General features: G+C 43.4%; 1 protein-coding gene across 1 annotated transcript; it reads left to right on the forward strand.

Annotated features, from left to right (window-relative positions):
- On the forward strand, positions 1–24,685 carry LOC123773919 (serine protease nudel). The gene is made up of 25 exons (XM_045767888.2): positions 1–376; positions 1,735–1,932; positions 3,050–3,201; positions 4,214–4,347; positions 5,021–5,217; positions 5,935–6,136; positions 6,939–7,112; positions 7,543–7,646; positions 7,961–8,114; positions 8,840–8,958; positions 10,212–10,318; positions 10,912–11,588; positions 12,451–12,617; positions 13,016–13,126; positions 13,254–13,422; positions 16,250–16,544; positions 17,971–18,164; positions 18,330–18,527; positions 19,254–19,407; positions 20,895–21,060; positions 21,604–21,783; positions 22,375–22,493; positions 23,034–23,149; positions 23,321–23,449; positions 23,816–24,685. The coding sequence occupies exons 1-25, from the start codon at positions 166–168 to the stop codon at positions 24,141–24,143; spliced, it is 4,755 nt and encodes a 1,584-aa protein (XP_045623844.1). The 5' UTR covers positions 1–165; the 3' UTR covers positions 24,144–24,685.

Below are 24,685 nucleotides of genomic sequence, written 5' to 3' on the forward strand. Positions count from 1 at the left end.
AGAGATCTCTGACGATCCGTGCCCCGTCAATGTGTTCCTGTCGCTTGTCGCACGAGGGCGTTTTTGTTGTCTGTGATCGATGTAAGGATTTGTAAATTGTGTACCATGTTGATTTATTCGACATTGTGAGGTGTCTGGATTAGATGCACGTTGCATTCTATCGCCATGACTCTAGCTTTCTCGCGTTGGTGGGTTTGTTTCCCCATTATCATGGCCGTCTCACTGGCGCTGGTGGGGCGCTGCGCCTCTCTTGATGACGGGAAGATGATGGTGGCCGACGCTGAGGACTTTAAGAAGTTTGTATACAAGAACGGCACCGTGAAGCGCAGAACTGATCTGGAGACTGAACAAGCACAAGATATCCCAAAATTTCGAGGCAAGTTTCATTTTTTCTTAGCATAGGACATGTAGCCTCAACATTAAAAACATAGTGCGTTCAAGTTTTCGCTTTGGAGATGGTTCTGACATATCTTGATTCAGTGCCTCCATAATTGACGGCTGGTCAGGTCTTAGGGTTGGGGTCACAGCCGGGTGTTTAGAGGGTGGAATGATCAGTGGTCTTTAAAGGGGGGTCGTCCATTAATTTCTTCCCTATGCGCTCTAGTTTATGTAATATACGCTGGATTATATTAAGTTTTATTTTAGATGACTAGTGCATAGTGTCTCTTGAATGCCTGAGCTAGCAATTTTTTTTAATGAATCTTAAAAAGGCGACGTCGATCTTGAACCAAAAGTTGACTAAGGAATGTAGCAAGTAAAAGAAAAAATTAGTCAAATAAGAGTAATGACTTTTGGAAAATGTATAGAGTACTGAGAGGTGAAAAATGGTAAGTTACTTACCTTTTAGAGGCTAGGCAATAAAGTGGCGTACAAGGTGGCTACCCATACGGGCTACTCGCTCCCGTGCCACCTCTTGGGAGTCTTACCCTTCACCAATCACTGGCTACCTTTGCACATCACGAGGGGGGGGGGGGTGAGTGGTTCTCCGAAACGTGATGGCGTCAAAGTGCCGAGGCTGTTAGAGGGCTGGAACCCGTATACTAAGTTTTTGGATCTATTCGTGTGCATGACACGTTTGGTTATTTTGACTGATGGATACTTCTTCTGGCATCGTGTTCTTGACTTCTATTGTATCCATTTAGAGCCTATAGAGCCTGCATAGGACTCTGTAAATGTAACTATCACACATCAATGTACGGATTGTTCAGCTGGTTGTCTGAAGATCTTTTTATAGTTTTGATTGTTGGTGAGTTTGAGGCAGGTTACGGTGATTGACCCGCATGCACAGTTGCCTTAAGTTAGATGTGGATAAATTAATATTTTAGTCTGTCGATCTAAAAAAAAAAATCTAATTTGTATTCAATATTTGTTAATTTGAAGATTGGATAATTTGGTTAGAAACAAAATATAGGTATTTTGATTAGTGAGATTGAATTTTTTTTTTTGTGTTCATTTAGGGTATGGAGGTTAGGGCTAAAGCTACAGTATCGTTTAAAAAATAGTAGAAAAGTTTGAAACGCTGGCATTGATGTTTACAAGTTGAGCTCAGACTGCTGCTCTCTGGTCCCTTGTGGTTAACAGAAAAGTGGGTATTGATGACTACGTATTGTCTGATCGGTTGTGATGTATGGTATCAAAGGCTTAATCAATACAACCAATGTTTAACCGTTTACTTTCGCAAACCATTGTTCCTACAGCGCTGCTCTTCCATGCAAGTATTTCTTCCTCCTGCAGGCTGTTCCGGAGACGGCCTCCAGCAGTGCAAGGACCGCCGGTGGTGCTACACGAAGCAACAGAGATGCGACGGATCAGTTCACTGTCCGGATGCCTCTGACGAGAGAGGGTGTCCGTGTCGCTCACGTGTGGCGAAGGAGAGGCACTGTGATGGCATCGTCGACTGCCCCGACTTCACCGACGAGCTGGGATGCTTCGGTGGGTTTGTGCTTCGGTGGGCGGGTGCTTTACATGACGTAAAGGGAGTTACTGATGGTAGACCGGAATTTAGAGATGCTAAGGTCTGTAGTCACAGTCCATTCCGTTGATTAGCAGCTGGATAAATGTTCTTGATTTTCAACGTCTTTTAAGCCGTTTTGATTCGTGGATTTGTACTTTAATGTGACCAGCAACAATAAAGGGAAGTCTCTGCTGTTCAGTTGGGAACTGAGGTGTTCACTGTGCTTAAACACCTGTCACGAGACTTTATCTTCCATCTCGTGTATATTGTGAACGGGATTTGTACCTCTGTTGTCCACGTGTGAAGTCATGCTTAGGAATACGCAACCTGAATTAAATTTACAGCTTCAGATGTGAATGATCCTTATTGGTGATGCTAACAGTTGCATCATTGTGGTGAAGGCAGTCCCTGACATGGTTAATTAGTCTTGCTTGATGTATATGAACTATGGATGAGAGAACTAGTTAGCACTACACACAAATCACAATAGCGTGATGCTTCAATGAAAAAATCCACAAGGGCCGTGACGAGGATTCGAACCCGAGTCGGAGATCATCCCAGATGCATCCCAGTCAGAGGTCATCCCATTTTTAGTTAGCACGCTACAGGGAGAGAGAGAGAAGATAATGCATAATAAGCCATGCTATAAATGAACTGGTCTAGAGACTTAAGTGGAAGCTGGAGATATGGGGAAGGTCTTTAGCGTAAATCATCAAAGGTTAGATATTGTAGAAGACAATTCAGAGAGCTACTTAAAACTAAAACGTGTCGGCACGCGGGAATAAATTTACCAGTAACTGTTAGTGTGGGGCTTGAGCAAATATTTTGCCATACTGCCGCCTCTGTAGGAGGACATCTCGCCGAGGATGGTGACAGTGTCGTTTGACTCCTACAGGCGAGTGTGACGTTACGTGCAGGGACGAGTCTCTCTCGTCCCCACCACCCACACCCTTATTTTATTTTATTTTTCCCCTCGTCGATTTCTTTCCTTCTGAAGAGTTGGTCAGATTAGTTTATCCCAAATACAAATGTTTGCTTGGCGGCCATGGCCTCATTGGTGATGGGTAAATAATTAAATTGATCTGCCCTTAATAGGGTGCATGGCGGGCCAGCTGTGGTGTAGAGATGTTAAAGGCAGACCTTTGTGTGTGGAAAAGTCTCAACTGTGCGACGGTCGGCTCGTCTGCGACACCGGCCAGGACGAGGCCTTCTGCAGAAGACTCTCCCTCCAGCAGGTAGATTCCTCGGTGAGTGTCCGCCCATCACAGTAGAGCTACCAGAGAGCGTACTCCAGGAGCAACAGTAGTAATGTTGATTGATTCGTGAAGTTGTGGTGCTTAAAACTATGCCCTGTTGACAAGCGAGTTTGGTAGACGTTGAATTCCGAGACCACTGGCTCTGGTCATATCTAACAAATGATGATTCGACAAAACACTCATTATGTTTAATGAGTCGATTGTCACAATGACAATCGACTTGAATGGTCCAGGAAGGACCGAAACGTCGTCGTCCCTTCACTTTCTAGTGTGGTTTGGTAAACATATTTCAGCCACGTTGTGACTCCTCGTCTGCACTATCTAGACTAGTTTTTGCACATGTTAGGTCTCTACCGCCTTCCTTCCCATCTCTGTTTGTACAAGTAGGGCCTACGTCAGGGAGGCATTGTCGGTGTCAAGTCCTGATAAAGGTACCAATAACACAAATGTCGATTGTGACCTTAAAATTTTAAATTGAAATTATTTGCATTTTGATTTCGCAAGCAAATATTTTTCTCAAATTACATCTTTTTAGAAACATTTAAGACCCACTGTTTTCAAACTCGCACCCTCTTGCTTCACGTTCATGATTAACTTCACGTAACGTTAGTTGATTCAAAGTTGTTGTGGGGAAAACTTTATAATTTCTAGTTGCGTATGTAGATTGTTGGAGTGATAATTAGTGAGGAGGATGATTTATAAAATGATTTTAGGATTTATAAATGTTTGTAGTAAAGTAACTTAATCCAAACTGAAATGTGTAAATTGATGTTGACCAGACCACACACTAGGTGAAGGGACGACAACGTTTCGGTCCGTCCTGGACCATTCTAAAGTAGATTGTGATGAGGAAGTAGAGACAGGCAATAAATAGGCACGAGAGATGAGGAGCAAAATAAGGTGTATTAGAGAGGATAGAACTGCAGAGAAATGTGTAAAATACGTGTGACTGACGCCAGTCTGAAGACATATTCTTGTTCAGAATAAGTGTCGTCCCCTGCAGGTGGTGCCGAGTTTCCGTAAGGAAGGGTACCTGCAGGTGAAGAGAGGCGGGCAGTGGCTGCCCTTCTGCAGCAGCCTTAAGCAGAACCTGACGGCGGTAGTGAGCAGCTTCTGTGAAGAACTCGTCGGCGAGAGGTAAGAGTTGACGCAATTTGCTTACTAGAGATTAGTCTTGGGTTCGATTCCCGGGCTGGACAGAACATTTGGGCAAGTTTCCTCTCGCTCGATACCTCTGTTTACCTAGTAGTAAACGGCTAACTAGGTGATAGGCAGCTGTTTTGAAAGTTGCATATTGGAGCAAGTCAGTCGTTGGCCTGCAAGCCTAACTAAGCTTCCTGGCCTCCGACTATTGGGAAAGAGCGAGGCAAGTCTTGTACTACTTACACCTCGTGTACAGCTCGGACTCGGCACTGTCAGGTTATGCACCGTTGTATCTGGCCAATAACTCGAATGGGTGACGGCGAGAACAGCCTTTATACTTTAGACGTCAAAAAGCTTAACAGGAATAATATCCTCGGGAACTATGAGGATAACAGAATATTTGTTACATTACTTACTTTAGTTACTCATTCACATTTTCTTTGGCATCTTAAAATAGAAAATAAAATTATACCGTAGACTTGTATAAAAAAAGGTTCCGTTGATGATAGTTAAGTTAATCGTTATCAACTGAATCATAATCAATTCAGCTAGCCCATGAATTGAGGCTAGCTGTCTTCCATCTAACATCCCGAGGGAAGGAAAACTCTCCTTTTAGATAGCAAAGATGCTTGCAGCTCCATTTGGTAAAGACCGTTTCTCCCTCTAGAGTCGGCGAGGACACGTACAGATTGACGGCTCTCAGCCCCACAGTGATACCTGAAGAGATTGCTTGGACCCGCCTGAACGAGACGACGGGAGAGATCTACCTGTCCAAGGGCTGCCCCTCCAAGCTCGGGGTGTACGTCTCCTGCAGCGACCCTCAGTGTGTGAGCAGCTTCCCCAGCAGGGGGCGCCGGGAGGCAGGTGAGACGACGTCGACGGGGGAATGTGGAGACAGGATAGTCATGGGATGAATGGAAATAGATGGATATAAATTGTCTAGTTGGAATGGAGGGTGAGGGCTGTGGTTGATTTTTGAATAACACAATGGGGGGGGGGGGTTCTTTTAATACTACCTTTATTATTGTTGGTTGATAACAGTACTGAAGGCAATAAGGTTCTCTTACACTAATCGCCGACTACTTAAGCTGCCGACATCTTGACTCTAGCTTCAAGGAAAATCTTGCAACACACGATTTTATTCTCAAGTTTTCACTGTCGGCAAGCACACTGCCCAGTTTAAAATGCTGTCCGTATCTTAAACTGGGCAGTTCTGGCTTTAATGCTCATTAACACCTGCTGAGTTCTACAGATCTTCTTAAGGATGAGAGAGGGTGGCGAGACACGTTCATTTAGTTCCTGGACACTTTTGTATGTTTACAACCAAGTCCCCTTATAGTTGTAAAGTGTTTTGCCTAATAAGGGTACAATAATTAAAATCAAATTATTCAATGACTGCTTCATCCACTAGACAAATTAAAAACAAAATAAAAAATAAAATGTTTATTTAGGTAAGGTACATACATACAATAAATTTTTACAAAGATTGGTTGACTTATAGGTAGAGCTAGTACATACAATGCCCAAAGCCACTATTACGCAAAGCGTTTCGGGCATAAATTCTTCTGTCCATGTTGCTAGGGAAGAGCCTGGAGAAAAGCTGGAATAGAAAGCTCGCTCAGGGCTTGAGAGACGACGGTCGGGTGAGGATCGTGGGCGGAGAAGATTCTGCTGCGGACGTGTGGACTTTCCTGGTGAGCCTGGTGAGGAAGGGACGCCACGGCTGTGGTGGGACCATCATCTCGGCAGATTGGATACTTACTGCCGCGCACTGCTGCTTGGGGTGGGTACCGTGGCATGGTAGCGAAGGAACGGGCGGTGTTGTAAATTTAAACTCTGCGAGTTTGCACCTCCTCGTGGTCTCTAAGGATAATAGGGGGGAAGATTTTGGTGTTCTTTGTCGAGCATCAGTCAAATTTTATAGTTATACTGCCCTGAAGTATAACTATTCTGTAACACTTAAGATGACATTGCTGAGGTAACTCGCCATGTGTCGTTCTGTTCTCGTATTGGCATTTAGTGATACTTGGCATCTGTTGAATATCCTACGATACAGAAGGTGCTAAATAGTCTTCCCAACTAGATGCCTTTTGATAATTACTAGCTCTGTTAGGCCCCATTTAGATTATGCAGAACAAGTTTGGTCACCATACTTTAGAACGCGCACACATTCACTTGCACGCATAAACGCTGATAGTCGATCTCTGGAACCTTTCCTAGGAAGGGATATTAAAAAACTAAAGTTGCCTTCTAGGAAAAGGATAGAGTAAGGCATAACATAATTGAAATATACAGTGTAAAGAAAATTTAAAATTTAGAATGACGATGGGAAATGATGCTAAAGATACAGATTTAACAAGATTAAAGATCTGGATAAATACTAGCATGGAAATTTAGGTCATCTGTTTATGGAACAGATAAAGCACAATAGACATGAACTCCCAGGAGTGTACGCAGCGGAGAATACATGTAAGAGTTTGGTTTGACTGCAAGGCGGCTCCTCATTATAACGGCAAATTAGCCTTGTGTACCTAACAAATTGCAACAGACATTGTCACGATATAACAATTTGAACATTGTTACAGGTCACTGAAATCGTTGACGGACATTCACGTTGGTATGTTGCGTACAAATTCCTTCTCTCCGTTCGAGCAGACGTCGATTATATCACACGTCTTCCTTCACGATCAATACGACTCTAAACACATCACAAACGACTTGGCCCTCATCAAACTGAAGACTCCCCTTCAGCTCAACAGGTAACGCGAGCAGTTCAGATGGGTCGAAGGGAAAGTGTGGTGGGGGGGTAAAGATGGGTTGAAGGTAAGGTTTCAGGAGAAAGCATTAAGCAATTACAACTATGTAGCACTTCGAAGAGATATAAGAATTAATGGGGTAGTTCAGTGGAAAGGAATGGTGTCCAACTGGTCAGGGTTTGAGCGCCGACCTGCACGACTCGGATAAATGTGTAAGTCTTCAGTTACTCAAAGATCTGCAGGATACTTTAATAATTACGTTCTGAAGGTTCTTATCACTGAAAGATTGCCAAGGTACCTTAAAGTAGTAAGGGCGATTAATGTTTAAAGCGTTAGATAATATTCCCTTGAATCCCCACCCCCCCTCCCCTTTCCTTAAGATGGACACATTTTCCTTGACATGTTACTTATTCTTGTGCGTCTACCTGGCCAGGTGGGTGCGGCCCGTGTGCCTGGAGACACGGTCAGATCTGCGTCCCGGAGACCTGTGCTACGTGGCGGGGTGGGGCTTCTTGACGGAGAACGGCACAGACATGCGTAAGTCAAATCCACAAGGGCCGTGACGAGGCTCTTGTGGATTTGTTCATTTGATGCATCACGTTAGTGTGATCTCTGTGTGTGATGCGTAAGTCTCTTGACAACCCTCCACTGTCCTGTTAATATTTGCAAATAGACTTAGACGTCAGAATCAAAAATCATTCCAATTCTTCCCTTTGTTTCTTCATTCACCCTTAAACTACCATCTACTGAATTATCCTCCCCCCCCCCCGCCCTCGTATTCTCACACCAGTACCTCTTCTTTCCTGATGCGTGTACCTTATAGACTTGTTCTCTCCGCCCGTGTCCTGCAGCCGACCACCTGCAGCAAGTGTCGGTGCCCATCATGAAGACCTGCAGGAAACACTTCACCGCCATTAACGACCAGGAGGTGATCTGCGCTGGCTACAAGGAGGGCAAGAGGGACGCTTGCCAGGGAGACTCCGGTGGACCACTCTTTTGTAAAAGGTGAAAATTATTTCTTTGCGCCCTTGGTGATATTTAGGGCCTTCTGATTATTTCGCGCATTTGATGGTGCTACATAGCCTTCCCGGTTTGGTGCCTTCTTTTGATAATTACTTATTTCTTTGTGCACTCTGGCACCCTTCACGGCCCGCTTCATCTGGTGAACGTTTTGTGCTGCCCGTAAACATAGGTTTCGGATCTGAACAAATCATAGCTTTTTGTACTAGAGCTTTCAGGTCGTTAGGAGTCTGTAATTTCTCTCCAAACGGACCTGAGCGTTTGGAACAATATAGTATTGACACAAGAGATGGGGATATCTAACTCAGTTTCGTCTTTATTACAAGCTAATTTTGGCTGCAATGTCTGACACTGTGATTGGTTATATTTGTGTGATGGTATCCATTCAAAGGAAATCCGAACCCTTTTAGTCTGTTCAGCGATCATGTCATTTATAATTGTTAATATGAGGTTCTTGCCGTCAATCTCGCAGAAGTTTTAAATTACTCGAAGATCAGACTTTGAATCGTGCAATTATTCCTCTTGTGTTTTTTAAATTTTCTGGTAGTTGTAGTGCAGCTGGTGGTGGTCTCTTTTAAGCCAAATGCTGAAGTTTCTTGTACCTCACTACGGACCGGATGTCTAGTTTCCTTGTAATCTTTATTTTTTTTATTAAATGTTCTCATTACCGTCCTCATTGCTACACGTCTCGACCTCTCCCACCTGTGAAGGCCCGGTGGGTGGAGGCAGGCGGGCGTCGTGTCCTTCGGGATGGGGTGCGCCCGGCGCGACAGCCCGGGAGTCTACACCAGGGTCTCTCACTACCTTCCCTGGATACAGAAGAAGATGGGTATGTATCGGTATATATATGACCAGTTTACATTTTTTCTGGATGTCGAGAATTTCATTCGGTTCCTGGCGTGTTTTTTTTTTGGGGGGGGGGATCAGTGTGCAGCTTAATTATATTTTTTTGGGAGGGGGTCTGTAAATTTAACTAGAAATTCTGGGTTATACTTTTGATAGCTCATAAAGGAGATGTGTGTGTGGCAGTTTGTTAAAAGTAGGTGGTGAAGGTAATTAATGAAGACCAAAATGTTAAAATCGTAAAATTAGCTCTTTAAATCTTATCGTTAAATTAAGAGACTACGATAATTATCTGGAGAGTATTCAGAAGCCTTCATTTTTATTTGTCGGGCAGGAAGCCTGTGTACAAATATACTTCAGGATTGTGTAAAAGGTCCCTTCAGAGACCAAACATTATACCATATAATGCAACTCTACAAAAATTGTTAAACTCGCTTGTTTCAGAGTTAGCTATTCGGAACAAAAGTTCCAAGCAGCATGATCTATGGTAAGCCCGTTGTACTTACCTGGCACAGGAGATGTGCCTCGCTTAAAACTCTGGTACCTATTTATTGCTATGCGAGCAGACATGTTGGGTAAAGGGAACGGTACCCAATATTTTCTGTCCTGCCTGGGAATCTTAAGCCGGGATCCCCGACTGCGAGTCGAGAAGCCTACTGTACTATATATTACACGGGAGATCGTTATTGACAAATGTTAAACTTGTATGCTGTCCTCGCGCTGGAGGCATCACTAAAGTTACTTTTATGTGGGTAGGAAATGCTTGCCTACCTCGTGATGTTACTTGCTATAAGCCTATGTAAGCAATGCATATGCTCTCAGTGCTCGAACATTAGGATTTACTGGCTTATGCTCTGTAGTATCTAAATTACAATACTACTCCATCCCATTATCAGTAATTATTGCATCTTGTAGAAATGTCGGCAATTAGAAGGTAAATTAAGCCCCCAAAAAAGTGTATTGGCATTATAGCCCATGAACTGCTCCGGGGAGGGGGGAGGGGGGGAGGATTAAGGCCGTAACAATATCCTTACTAGAAAATAAACTAGGGCCAAGTACAAAGCATACTTTAGAACTTTAGGTAGTCAAAGAAGAAAGTGAAGTCTATATACACCGACAACTGCTTTTGGTGTATATGCTTGTAGACACATGAACATTAGTTGTAAGTGTCCTTATTCTTCATAATTGTCTTCAGGACTGAAGGGCTAATTTACTCATGGTATTGGACTCCCTCTTCAGGAACGATGGAGTCGCCTTTCTTGGTTGGCCCTCTGCCCTGTAAAGGCATCAGGTGTAAGCTGAGTTACGGGTCGTGCGCCCCTCTTGCTGCCATCTGCAACGGTAAGGTGAGCATGTCTGAGCCTCTCTGGGGAAACTTTCCAGTGCTTGATGTAAACAAATGCTGATCTAACAGTTATTTATATAATATAAAGAATGCGTTAATTAAATGTTGAGGCTACTGATAATAAGTGGAGAAAGAAAATGGAGATTAGGCTAACTAATAGAAATGGCTATTTAATTTGTCAAAGGCATCTTGAGAACCTGTTAGTGTTAGAACCTGCTGAAGAGGCAAAGTCTAAAACTGTCTGCAATGAGAATGAGGTGCACCAGAGATGGTCTGGTTGTCATAGTTATGGGGATTACTCAGATTAAAAGTGAAAATAGACTTGGGAGAAAGCTTACTAATAACCTTAGTAACTTTATAGGTAAGCTTAGACTTTGCAGGTAACCTAGGCTAAGTGAGAGCCGGAGATTGAATGGCTTAAGGAGTGGATGATTCAATCTCCCACACCACCTTTCCATATGCTGCTCAATAGATTTTTCCCCGGACAAGTGCCCTCACACCTAATGTAAGTATACAAACGGGATGGTCTTGGGGAATTTAAATGGTAGAGCTTATTGTGTATTGTGACCGATTCTGGCTTTGGATACTCCACAGGAGGAATGTCTTGACGGAGAAGACGAGATGAACTGTCCCCAGTATTACCAAGTCCACTCCACCTCGTCCACCGCCCACACTCTGGGGAGTAACACGATCGGGATCTCTCATGGTACAAACAAAATGCACGTAGTGTCCATAGGTGCTAAAATACCTAGTGTCGTCTACACGGACGGTACGGACACTACAACCAGTTTGTCCACGGACACTACTGCCACTTTCTCTACTGACGGTACGGACACTACTACCAGTTTGTCTACGGATGGTACGGAAACTGCCAGTTTGTCTACGGATGGTACGGAAACTGCCAGTTTGTCTATGGAAACTACCGCCAGTTCCTCTGCAGAGGCTACAAAAGCGGTTCAGCATTCATTTTCTAATGCCTCGACACTGTTACCTTCTATTGACCAACGAGAGTCGGGAACACAAAGTGCTCTAAAGGTAAACACTTCACAAGAACACAAATTGTTTACAAACCTTACGACGACTCGGCCTGCTGGTAACAAGATTAGCACCTCGCAGCAGCTACCTTCGACGGCGACGACTGCCGCCTTTTCCACCTCGTCAGGGTTGGTAAATGGCAGCTTGGGTGGCCACCTGTGCAAGTACCCCGACATGTCTTCAGCCTCCATCACCAGGGATATAAACTGCTCGAGGACAGAATTTGTTTGCTCGGTGTAAGTTGAATTCTAGGAGTGTCTGGGCGCTGTCTGTCCTCATCAACAAAGGCCAAATGCTCGTTAATCCAAATGAGTTGGATTTCCATTTCCATAATAATCCATTAACGAGTTTGGCTCGTTAAGCCAAACTCGTTTTATGAATTAAAAGCGGTTTACACCAGACTTCAACTGATGACGCTAGAACACTTCTCAACCTGCGCTTCTATAACCTCTGCTCTAATCTCAACTTTGTAAATGCTTCACCCACTTACTTCCAATACAAATAATCGCAAATAGAGCCTAAACACCTAATCGACGAATCGGCCTAACTATACATAGAACTTTAATGAATAATATTGTTAATTTATATATGAAAAGCCTATTTTTAATACAACGTTAAAATTAATGAATGCGTCTTGGACTGCCGCTGCATTAACGAGCCTGGCCTGAGGACTGGTTGCTGGGTGGGAACGTATTGAACTTACTCCAAGTGCAATATTTGGAATTCGTATTTATCTATTGAATTTGAATGCTAAAACTTTTATGGGGTAAATATTTTTTTTTAAGAAAATGAGGTTCAATTTTTTTTATAAACTGGTTAAAAGTAAACAAACTTTAAATATTGAGTAGCGTCCTCCCGCGTGAAAGCTCTTGCCTTCTATTATATATTTTGTCCATTGTTTCTCTTCCCCCCCCCCCTCCCTCCCCCCTCTCCCTCTTTTCTCACACTTTCACACACACACACACACACACACACACACACACACCACACACACACACACACACACACACACACACACACACCCCATTCTTGCCTAGACAGCCTGTAGCCGTAACGGGCTTGTGTTGCTTGCATCTAAAATTGTACTCGGCCCCACAGAGTGCCTCAGTGCCTGGCTTGGGAGGCCGTGTGCGATGGGGTGCGGCACTGCAAGGACGGCACTGACGAGATCGGCTGCACCTGCCTCGACAGACTGCTGAAGTTCCGTGAAGACCTCGACTGTGACGGCCACTTCGACTGCTTCGACCTGAGCGACGAGACCTGCAGTAAGGCGGCTTGTGACGAGCTGTAGATCGAGTAGTTTAGTCTTGGACAGACTGGGGTCGAATTGGTGGGGAGGGGGACGGTGAGGGAGAGATAGATTAGAGCGTGAAAAGTTTACAAACAAAGGGTTGCTGTCCCGGTTGAGGCAGCCCTCGAGTGGCCCTCAAATGAATAATAATAAAAATTGTGTCGGATGAGAGGCTGAATGGGGTGATTGCATAGAGCTATTAACTAATTTTATTAGGTTGTTAAAATGTAAACTGATTAATGATTCGAATACTCTTATTCGAGATACACCACGCAGTTTAGCATGTGTATTCGGTCCCCCCATCCCTTACTGTTCCTTGGTAACCTCTATATTGGAGACAGCTGCCTGCCGACTTTGTTGTCTCCTTCTCAGACCCGTGTGGGAATGATTTCCTTTGTGCGAGGAGCAGAGCATGCGTCCCCTACGAGAAGGTATGCAACATCATAACTGACTGCGTGTACGGCGAGGATGAACTGGACTGCAGTAAGTGGCCTTTTTCTAGTAAAGATGTTGAAAACATGCTAACTTTGTCGCCAATATTTAGATGCTAGTGGTGCTCGGGCACCAGAACTGACTATCGCCTCTCTCCCCCATCCTGCTGCAACCTTAGTCGGGTTGGTCGAGGTGGCTGGCTCGCTGGAGACTGACAAGTTCGGCCGTCTGGTGGAGAGGTCCCAGGGCACGCTGGTGTTACGGTCGGGAGCCTCCTGGTCTGCCGTGTGCATCGACCACCTGACGGAAGATATGGGCATAAGCGCCTGCTCCTACCTCGGCTACAAGTGAGATACCTCCTGCAGTTTGCGTATATTGTTGTAGATCGGATAAAGAAATCTTGTCATAAATGTAATCTAGTGGATTTATCTAAATTGTTAATTTAGATAAAAGGTTGTATAAAAAAACTATTCATGATGATACGTGCTGTCTGCATGAAGGGTTTATTTTCCGTGCATACTGCACGTACCATCTAGTAGTAATAATTAATACAGGTTTTTTATATATAAAACTTTTGATCTAAAAAATTGAGTAGCAAAATCTGCAAATTTGCAGATACAAAAATCGGTAGGGAAATTAACACGCAAGACGACTCGCTATCACTTAAAGTTGATCTAAATAGGGTTTTAAAATGGTCAAAAGACTGGCAGATGCAGTTTAATGCTAATAAATGTAAAGTTTTGAGGCTAGGTAATGATGATAGTTAAAAGATACGAGCTAGATGGTGTTGAGATTGCGAAAGGGATCTGGGAGTTATGATTAGTAAGAATTTAAAACAAAAGGATCAATGCATGAATGTTCGTAATAAGGCGAATAGGACATTGGGATTTATTAATCGAAGCGTTAGTAACAAGACACCTGGTGTGGTTCTTCAGCTATATCTTGCTCTGGTTAGGCCCCATTTAGATTATGCAGTCCAGTTTTGGTCGCCGTACTATAGAATGGATATAAATTCACTTGAACGTGTCCAGCGTAGGATGACTAAGTTAATTCCCCAAATTAGAAATCTTTCATATGAAGAAAGATTAACAAAGCTTAAGTTGCATTCACTGGAAAGGCGAAGAGTTAGGGGTGACATATTATCCAACTAAAACCAAACCAGTGCTAACCTATATCGTCTCGAAAATTTTATAACTTGCTAGAAAGTTAGTTTCTGTCAACGACTCTTTCGTGTAAATTTGAATTCTGCTTCGATAAAAAAAATTGATAAAGAAATTATGAATTTGTAAGTTTAATTTCATATAATTGCGCTGTAATTACAGAACACGAAACAATGGGTATAAATTGGATAAGTTTAGATTTAGGAAAGACTTGGGTAAATACTGGTTCAGTAACAGGGTTGTTGATTTGTGGAACCAATTGCCGCGTAACATTGTGGAGGTGGGGTCCCTCGATTGTTTCAAGCACGGGTTGGACAAGTATATGAGTGGGATTGGGTGGTTATAGAATAGGAGCTGCCTCGTATGGGCCAATAGGCCTTCTGCAGTTACCTTTGTTCTTATGTTCTTATGTTCTTATGTAACGCAATTAAATATTTAAGAACATAAGAACAAGGGTAACTGCAGAAGGCCTATTGGCCCATACGAGGCAGCTCCTATCTATAACCACCCAATCCCACTAACACGCCTGTCCAACCCGCGCCCGAAACAATCGAGGTCACTAGAGAAACAATTTAAGTCACTAGAGAAATATAAAGGTTCAGGCTATTAAGTTTCTGCCTAGTTATTCTAGGCACATTAGTAATGGAAACTCAAGGTTTATTCTACAACTTGACCATAAACTGATAATGGTTATTTTTTATAAAATATCGTGCAATTTGGTTCATAATTTGCCAATACACCTCTGTGCTACAGGCAAAGGAAAGTTCAACCAAGGCCTCCTGTAATTCTTGAACAGTACTTCATATCGGCAGCCAGAGTGGGTCCACTCAAAGAATATTGTATACCATATTGAATTCACCTTTTCATCATGCCTTTTTTATAAATGAAACGATAATTAAATGTGAACTATTATAAGACATGGTGGCAAAGCTGTGCTAGCCTCATATACGGTTAAAGGCACCATGTACTCCGAATGTGAGGGATAAAACTTAGGTTCTCGGGACGAGAGGAAAGTTCGGCATAATTTAGAGCCTGAGATGGTTTGTCGCTAATCACCCGATTTGGTTTACCGACGAGAAAGAGTTTAAAATTTTGTTTCCATAATTGTCAAACCCTAACTGATGACACGTATCCACACAGATGAATTTATAGATTTACCTATTTGCCTCCCACTGCTGTAATCAACCTAACCCATAAATGTGATAATGCAGCAAAAGTCCCTAGAAAGAGTTGAGGCAAATTACTCGCGGTGGGAAGTGAATTTAAAAATTAGGCTATATTGTTTACTGTGTGAGCATATCTGTAGGCGTTCGCGCCACCTACTGACGTAGGCCTTACTATATTGAAATTTATAGTAGACATACTTTTTTAGAGCTAGATTTTGAAGCGGTATCACATTTTCTATAGATTTAAAATTTAAGATTATAGGTTTTGAAGATTATCATGAGTTTCAGATACTGCCTGAACCATGGCTGTGATTCTTGCATCGTAGGAGTATGGAAGAGCTTTTATTTTCATTGATAACTATTTTGCAGTTATGCTTTGTATGTTCTACAAACTCCCCATAGAATAGAACAAATTATATATATATCCCTCCTCAAACAATATATTTTGGTAGTAATATATTCTCGTAGGCCAGAGGCAAAATCCACACTGAATTAATTCTTAATTATTTTGAGCAAGACCTCGGGTAAGAGTTTACCAAGCGTGCTATAATAATTTCGCAATTGAATATAAAGTCTTTTAAATTTAAGGCGAAATGCCTTGGGCAACAGATATACGTGGGCTAAGGCTTTGCTAGTCCTGGCATCATTCGTGCTCTAAAAAATCTCGGAATATATGAATTTTTGGGCATGCAAAAAAAAATAACTAACAGTGTAGTGTGGAATTGTAAAGTTTGTTGCAGAATCAAAATCCTAATTTAAGCTTTATATTTTGAACCCTCTACACACATTTCCAAATTTAATTGTTGCACCGTGTGTCCGTAGCCTCGTTTATATTTCATGTTTTCCAGTAAACTGGCCAACGTGAGTTACATTCAGGCGGAGAGCAACATCAGACAACTAAGGCCCCGCGAGCTTCTCTCCGTCAAGCACCCCCACAGAAACGTCACTAACTTCTCCCAGCGTTCTGAAGGAAAGGTGAAACACAGACGGTCCGTCGAGGGACGGCGCGGCACGAGCAGCGTCGAGAGGCTGGTACACAACGACACCTGGATCCCAGAAGACTACGTCCCGAGTCTGAAGTTTCTACAGGAGTTAGGACATGTGTCCCAGAGAGGAAGAACTAGGCGCGCAATCTGTACCCAGGTAAGGAACAAGTGGGTGGCGGATCTAGATTAGGCTATTTTTTTACAATTTAGACTAATTTTGTGATAATTGGATAGTTACTGTAGCCTCGGTGGTCAGACTATTCTGCAGCAGAAGCGGCTTTCATGACGTTTAAGACTAGCTTAACCTGGGGAAATATTTTTGTAGAAATGGTAATTGGTTAACAGATTTCCTCCGTCCATTACTCCTGGCCTGAGAAGTGCAACAAATTGGCTTAATGTTAGACTTACCAGGAGGCATTTCCTTGTTAAATGTTAACTTCAAATCGTCTGAATATTTGTAGGCGGGGTCAGAAAGGAACAGGTGGTAAGAGAATATAAAATAAAACCTAATATATAGGGATACCACCACTGGTGCAATTGTAGGGACTTACAGCCTCTCGGGGAAGAGAATAAAAGCATTGAGACCTTGTGGAATCTCACTGAACACAAATATTTTCTACCACCCCAACTTTTTTGTACAATAAACGTAATGTATATTTTATGAATAAAAATTAACACAATGGTTTATTTGTAGGTACAGAAGTTGTATATTAAATAAGCAACTAATACGCCGTTAACTGCAGATAAACTTCCTCACTCTCAAAGTGGTAACACGTAACTTGACGCTACCTTGAGCACAGACCTTCCCTTGGGTCGAGAACGAACAGGTAGACCAGGTCACCGAATTTTCTCTCCATTCTTTAGGCGCTGGTGCCACCTGCTGCCACACGACCTGCCTTCATGTGCCCCTTAAGTCGCACTTGGCGTAGCTTTTTTTGTTTCTACCACAGACGTGGCCACACATTTACAATGCTAATCAGCGCATATACATTTTCTTCTGTCCTCCATGGACAGGGTGAGAGATTTGTCAAACATTCAGTTCAGGGATTTGACCAATCAACCACAAGGTGATTGTAGTGATTTTAAAAATGCTAGGCTAAGCTACATATGTAAATACATAGATACAGATTTATGTATGCTACATAGTGTTGGATGTGTCTTTAACATAGTGTCATTAATTTGGCGTAGCATTAAAAGGATAGTAAGCTAAATTAATTAAATAAGGGAACAGGCGAGTCAGAGTAGATTTGTTTACATAGGCGTAAACCTTGGACGGCGTTCGTGACATCATTAATTATTGTGCTGGATGGAAGGGGTCGTAGATAGCCTAACAGACGTCTTTTCTTCGATAGTGGAGATAATGACTCGGATTGCACTGTTAGACTGCGTCACTTGAGGAAATATGCAAGCGAGGTGTCGTGACGTTTACAAAATAAGAGAAATTCCGTCTGGAAGGGAGTCGTGGCAAACGGATGTGTTAATTTCCTGCCTCGGGCGTCGGTAAAAATTTCGGGTAATTAATAACCGATCTTTAACATAAAAGGCAAATTATTAATGCACCATAAACTGTTCAATCTCCTCAGGCGGTGGTGAGCTGCGAGAGGGAGTCATGCGGGAAGGCTCCTCTGTACTACTTCAGCAAGGATACCCCCGTGGGGATGGCTGGTGGCCTCCCCTGGGCTGGTACTGTGTACGTCGACGGCAGCCACAGGTGCGGTGCCACGCTCATCAGACCTCACTGGGTCGTCACCTCCGACACCTGCATGAAGGGAGTCAGGTGAGACGTAACACAATACTCGTATGCTGCCGACGGCGGTATTTTGTGCTCTTGAGGAACTTGAGTGCTAACGATTATAGTGAAACTAATAGTTTGGTTATGCCGTGTTCTCCCACGACCACGCTAGACGCCCAGTTGCGCTTATGCTATCGCCTTCACTGTCAGCTTGCAGCGGTCGATGGTGTCGATGGTGATGGGGTCACGGCGTCTGGTCGGGTCGCCCACACGGCTCTGGGGCGCCCACGAACACGACCGTCGGGTGACGTACATGAAGGCGGTGGCCAACACTGACATCCTCTTGTTGCGACTTGAAGACAGAATGCCCAAGACTCCCTACATCGCCCACCTGTGTCTCCCGACCAAGTGAGTAGCGAGAGTACACACTTCAGTGGGGAAATTTACCCGGACAAATGTCAATAAAGGTCTGTTTACCAATTAAATTCAGAAGAAAGTACTGACAAAGTGGTAAATCTTTTATTGGAAATATTTACAATTATTTTTGTCAATCTGTATAGCTCTAACCCCCGCCTTAAATACCACCTAAAAAGTAGATAATTAAAACGGAATAAATTCCTAAATTATAAAATGCTAAAGACCTCGCGTATCTCTAGTTTTAGTGTACAATCAAATCACATTAACGTGATGTATCGATGAGAAAATCAGTAGGAGCCGTGAGGAGGATTCGAATGCTCACATTTGGTACTCCCAGGCCCACGCCTTAGACCACTACACCGCGACATGGTAAAAGCAATGCAACCTGGGATTAAAATGAATAATAGAGGGGTTTTGCGGCTTCCACTGAAGCAGTCAGGGTTTCACACATTGGCCCCCCCTCCCCCCATACACTCTAGCTATTGTCCAGTTCTACCTCCAACGCTTCTTTTCAAGTGCATAAATGTGTTTTACAAATCAACTGCTTTTATGATGGCTTGGGTTCGAGTCCTTCTCATGGCTCGTACTGATTTTCTCGTATTCTGAACACTGACGGGGGATGCCAACCCTCCCTGAACTGTCGGTGAATCTTATTTATGTAATATTGAATATTGTATTATTGAATCTATATTACTGAAGCACTTTATTTTGTTTTAGGAACGTGGAGCAGGTGGAGAGTGGCCGGCGGTGTGCGATGGGCGGGCTCCACGAGGCAGAGGGCAGCATGAGCGGAGTGCTCTTGCAACTGGATAAAAATTGTCCTGACGACCACTTGTGTGTCCTGCGCAGCACGACCGACCATCCCTGCATGGTGAGGCACACGTCTCCAGGGTACATGTGTACCGAGTAGTTGTAAATTTGGTTATAGGTTTGACTAAACATTAACGTTTTGCACAAATTTCAATATTTATAACTATTTGGAGCAAAAATAAAAGAACAGGATTTGATTGATATTGTAAATGCACAGCTGTACCTCAATAAGTTTATTGAGGTATAAATACACACAGACGAGGTACCTAAAGCTATTCTCATCCCGTTCAGTACATGTTCATATGTTCTGTGCACAGAACCAATTGACTCGTTGTCGCTCCCTCTCGGCAGTTTAACATAAACAAACTGACGTACAGTAACAGTCTTGTGCTTCCAGACAACTTTGTCAAATAAAACTTAAATATCACATAACTTCAGCATTTTACTGGCTATGTACTAAAATATAACTTGATGCATCCAAAGTCTAAAACATAGCCAATAGTTAACATTTATACAAATAATCGTGGCGCCGGCAGCGCCGACACAAGACCCTCAACGGACAATATCGTTCCTACATTTGTATGTTGCGCCCAAATGGCTTGTTTTTTTATATAATATATAGACCAACCAGATCGTAACAGGACCTTTGTACCACAGAGGACTGGAAGACTAGACATTTATTGGAACATTCAGTTGAGAGGAAGCAGCGGGCAGTGTGCGTAAGATAATTCTTGAACCTCTGCTTCTGACGCGTCAGACAGAACTTTCAAAACATGACTTTTCAAACAATCTAGCCACCCCCTGGTCCTCCCTTCAAATGACTCGCACTGCCAAGGTTTTCAAAGTATACACGTCTGAATAGGACGGTGCAGCATAATTTTTATTAAACGGTTATAACCGCTTGCATTCAGTAGAATATCAGTAAGGATACTCTCCCATCACCAAAGCGGTGACCTCATAATTACAGTCTTGTGATGACTGATAGATATTAACTATAAACTTGCAGATTGATGCAATTAGTTCAGTCATCAATGACGCATTTGTGTAGCGAGAAGCCCATCATTCAGTGGTTTTTCATGCCATCCAATTTGGCCTTATTACGCGTAATTCCATATACGAAGCCCTCGGTATTGCCCATGATTTAATTGTCAATGCATTCTTGCATGGTACCTACATGTGGAACTGTGTTAGGCTGTGGCATCCTTAACTATAATAAAGTAGCGTAGCATGTGTGGAGTTGTCTACCAGTTTGGACTGGGATAGAAAAATGTGGCATCTAGTGGATTTCTGTTATAAAATGTTTCATGTATGTCATAATGCAGTTCAAATCGCGAGAAAATACAATTACTAGAGAAGTTTTTGGTTGCAAATGACCAGTTCGGTAACTTTTCCTTAAGCTCTGACCACACCTATAACCAGTTCATAAAGACTTGCTTAGCTAAATGATTTTTTTTTTTGGGGGGGGGGGTCTCATGAATCTGTAACCATTTCCTCTACCGCCCACAGGATGGATATTTGATGCATAACAAATGAACTGAACTCCCACAGAGGTCGTGGGCGGGGATCGTGGCCTGTCAGTACACCCAAGGACTCAACCCGACGTGGGTGGGGGTGGGCGTGTGGGCGTACAGACACCCAGAGGAGAACTGCACCAGCGTCGCCCAACACCCGCTCTTCACCGTCGACGTCCTCCTTGGTGTTAACGCAGTCATCGGTGGGTGCCAGAGTTCGGCTTGGAGGAGGAGCAGTAGTGTGGGTGTATGTGGGCGCGGTATTAGTATTCATTTAACGTGCCATACCTTGTTAGATTTGTCTAAAGTTAGATTAGAATGCTAAGAAAGTATTGGTTTATCAGTACCTTGGTTACCTTGAAGTTACCTTGAGGTGCTTCCGGGGCTTAGTGTCCCCGCGGCCCGGTCGTCGACCAGGCCTCCTGGTTGCTGAACTGATCAACCAGGCTGTTAGACGCGGCTGCTCGCAGCCTGACGTATGAGTCACAGCCTGGTTGATCAGGTAGTAACTTAAAACTAAAACGTAAAGTAGGTTTTACTTTTGTTTTTCTTTTGAAATAATAGTAAACCAGAGCAGATTGGTGCCCAACCACTTGGACGGTCGGGGATTTAACGCAGACCTGCATGAGGAGACAGTCGCTCTACCGTAATTTCTTTTGTGATTTTGTACTTAATTTCAGCATACATACATTTCAGTTTTCAAAATCTAGAATATTTGAAATCGGATCTATATCGTACCTTCTCAGAGGGCTACACACCCGAGGCTCTGATGGAGTGCGAGGGGACGAGGTGCGCGACGGCCGTGTGTGTGAGCAAGGAGAAGGTTTGCGACGCAGACCTCAGTTGCCCCGACCAGCGAGACGAGCCCGCAAACTGTCCCAACCTCGTCACTGTGTGTCGCCCTAACTCCAAGACTGGCATGTGTGGTAGGTATCCAACCCGCGGGATAAAAATCGATTAAAGTTTGTTTTCAACGCGGATAGTTATTTTCCCATATTTGCCTATCCTCCTCCCATCTCTGGTGGTAAGATTCATGTGGTGGCTGATCTTGCCCAAAACGGTGACCGTTTTGAGCTTGTGAATCTCGGACAGCTGTGAAGCAATTTCATTATTTCCCCCTTGTTAACTGAGGGGGAAGTGAAGGCGGATGAAGTAGGGTGTTGTGCACCTTTGGACTTGTAAGCTAAAGGTCGGGGGAGGTAAGCCTATCTTCCAGAGGTAGATATTATAGATTCGGGTACGCGTAGTATCCAGTAGGCTATAAGAGTTTAAATTTCATAACTTTACAGCGCTCTAAAAACTATTTGGAAAAAGATTAAACGTTGAGGTGCGTACTACATGATTTGGTACACGTGTGCTTCAGATCTTGCTTTAGTTAATAAGGCAATATCTTGAATTAAGATACCTCAAAATACAGATCAAACTTTGCCTATGAGGCTACACATACATGAGGGGTTTGTAATAGTTAACAAATCGGTGCACTATGGTATCTACATCAGTAACTGGTGTGTGTACAGAGTGTCCAGAGGGCGGAGCTCCGTGCCGGGACGGGATGTGTGTCCCGCTCAAGAAGATCTGCGACGGCGTCCCAGACTGTCCCGACGCCGTCGACGAGACCAACTGTGTGTGTTGCCGCGTGAGTACTTGTTCCCTCAGTTTTCTTGACTCCCTCTCACTATCCCCTGATTTCTTTCCTCTCGTTTTTTTTCCGCCTTTTCCAGTAGTTGCCCTTGGGTGTGCGGTTGAGGGCCTCGGGCCAGATTCACGAAGCAGTTATGCAAGTACTTATGAACGTGTACATCTTTCCTCAATCTTTGACGGCTTTGGTTACTTTTATTAAACAGTTTACAAGCATGAAAACTTCCCAATCAACTGTTATTGTTATAAACAGCCTCCTGGTGCTTCGGAGCTCATTAACTTTAATTATTGTAAACAATGCCGCCAAGGATTGAGAAAAGATGTACAGGTTCGTAAGTGCTTGCGTAACTGCTTCGTGAATCTGGCCCCTCGTGTGTAGCCTGCCAGCTGTGATCCCGACCAATCCCTGCTCCACCAGCTCGTGTGGCAATGTTTTCTTTTAATAACGTTACGATGTGTACACAACAGCCACTAGTTGTAATTATTTTTCGGTTCATTGCTTATTGAAAGTTATTTTTTATATGGAAATCTGTTTCAGTACCTGTCTGGGAACTCTCCGGAGAAGGTGTGTGATGGCCGGCTGGACTGTAGCGACCAGAGTGACGAGGCTTACTGCGGCTGTCAGCCCTCCAGCCAGTGGTTCAGGTGCCACTTGTAAGTTGCTCCTCAAGCCTGGGGGAACTCCCTATATTGTTCAGTTCGTAGTGCCTTGCACTAGCCCTAAGCAGTGTAAATGTTAAATTTGACGTATCCTTGTATCAAAGATCTCCTCCAGTGCTGTCTAAAGATGCATAACTTCTTGGTAATTGGGCATCTCTCCGGCAGTTCTGAGGAGCAAGAGTGTGTGGCGAGGAGGAAGGTGTGTGATGGAGTGAGGGACTGTCCCTCGGGCGAGGACGAGCAGCACTGTGTGGCCCTCGCCCCTGCCGTCCACGTGCAAGAGAACGTCCTCGGGTGAGTAATGCACCTCGAGGGCCACTAGCGCAGGTTCTCGGGGAAGGCACTGGCAAAGATTAGTTAATTGTAGGTAACAGAAGGGTTAGAAACTGGCTGAGAGGTTCGTCCGTAGTGAAAACCAAGTGGAAAGGTAAAAATGATAGGATACTCCACGTTTATGGTAGTTGTTGGACATTTGCATAAAATATTGAGGAATGTCGAGGAATTATTAGTTACTAGAAATCTAGTTTATGCAACAGCTTTTGACATGAACGTAAACCTTCGAATTCACAAGTAATAGAAGTTTCTATGCTTGCACGAGATCTTGCTTAAATAAGCGCTGCTTAATTTCATCTCTTTTTCCCCTCCCCTTTGCCCCCACAGAGTTCCAGAGAGCAGCCCCCGAGGTTACCTGTTGGTGCGGCTGTCGGGGATGTGGTACACTTACCTGTACTCGAGGTGGAAGCCCTACCTGTCTCACCTGGTCTGCCTCCAGCTGGGGTACTACAAGGCCAGCAGTACGGACCCTCGCAGTCTTGACATTAACGTGGTGAGCAAGGCGGCCAGGTCGCTGGATGTTAGTAGGGGAGACTACAGAGATCTCTTCAATCCCTTGAACTACAGCCTGAGAAGAACTGTTAATAATACTGTCGTCTATATAATGTGTTCAGAGAAAGACCCAAAAAGTAAACAGTCCCCCCAAAAAAACTGAATATTTGTATTTTAGGGTATAATTCGCAACGTTATAGTCCCATAAACAATGTAGTGTGCGGATGTTCACCTCCTAATTGTTTGTGTGCTACTTGCGAAAGATAATGACACGATTTAGTTTAAATGCTTTAATATATGTAATATATTTAGGTATTGCTAATGATCTAATGGGTCACACTAGGCTAAAACGTGGAAATGTTATATCGGGTTCGTGTGAATGAGTTTTTATTTGAAAGTTCCTTAAATTGGCTAAATTCGTCTCTCCCGTTTCCTCATTTGACTTTAATTTTTAGCTTATATTGATGAAACTAAATGTAAATAGTAAATTTTATAATTATCTTTTGAGGCAATGCTTATACTCTACCCATACATGTTCTTTATACATCTTAATTTAATTGTAGGTTCGGTGCATTTAATTTTCTTTCCAGTTTTACATATACTTTACCAAGATAAAAGCTACAAATCTGTATATAGTGTATTTAGTTAATTTAGTTTTATATTTGAATTGTTTTTAAGTTTTAAATTAAAAGTTTATACAGGCTG

The sequence above is a fragment of the Procambarus clarkii genome, chromosome 91 (genome assembly GCF_040958095.1).
Source record: "Procambarus clarkii isolate CNS0578487 chromosome 91, FALCON_Pclarkii_2.0, whole genome shotgun sequence".
NCBI lineage: Eukaryota > Metazoa > Arthropoda > Malacostraca > Decapoda > Cambaridae > Procambarus > Procambarus clarkii.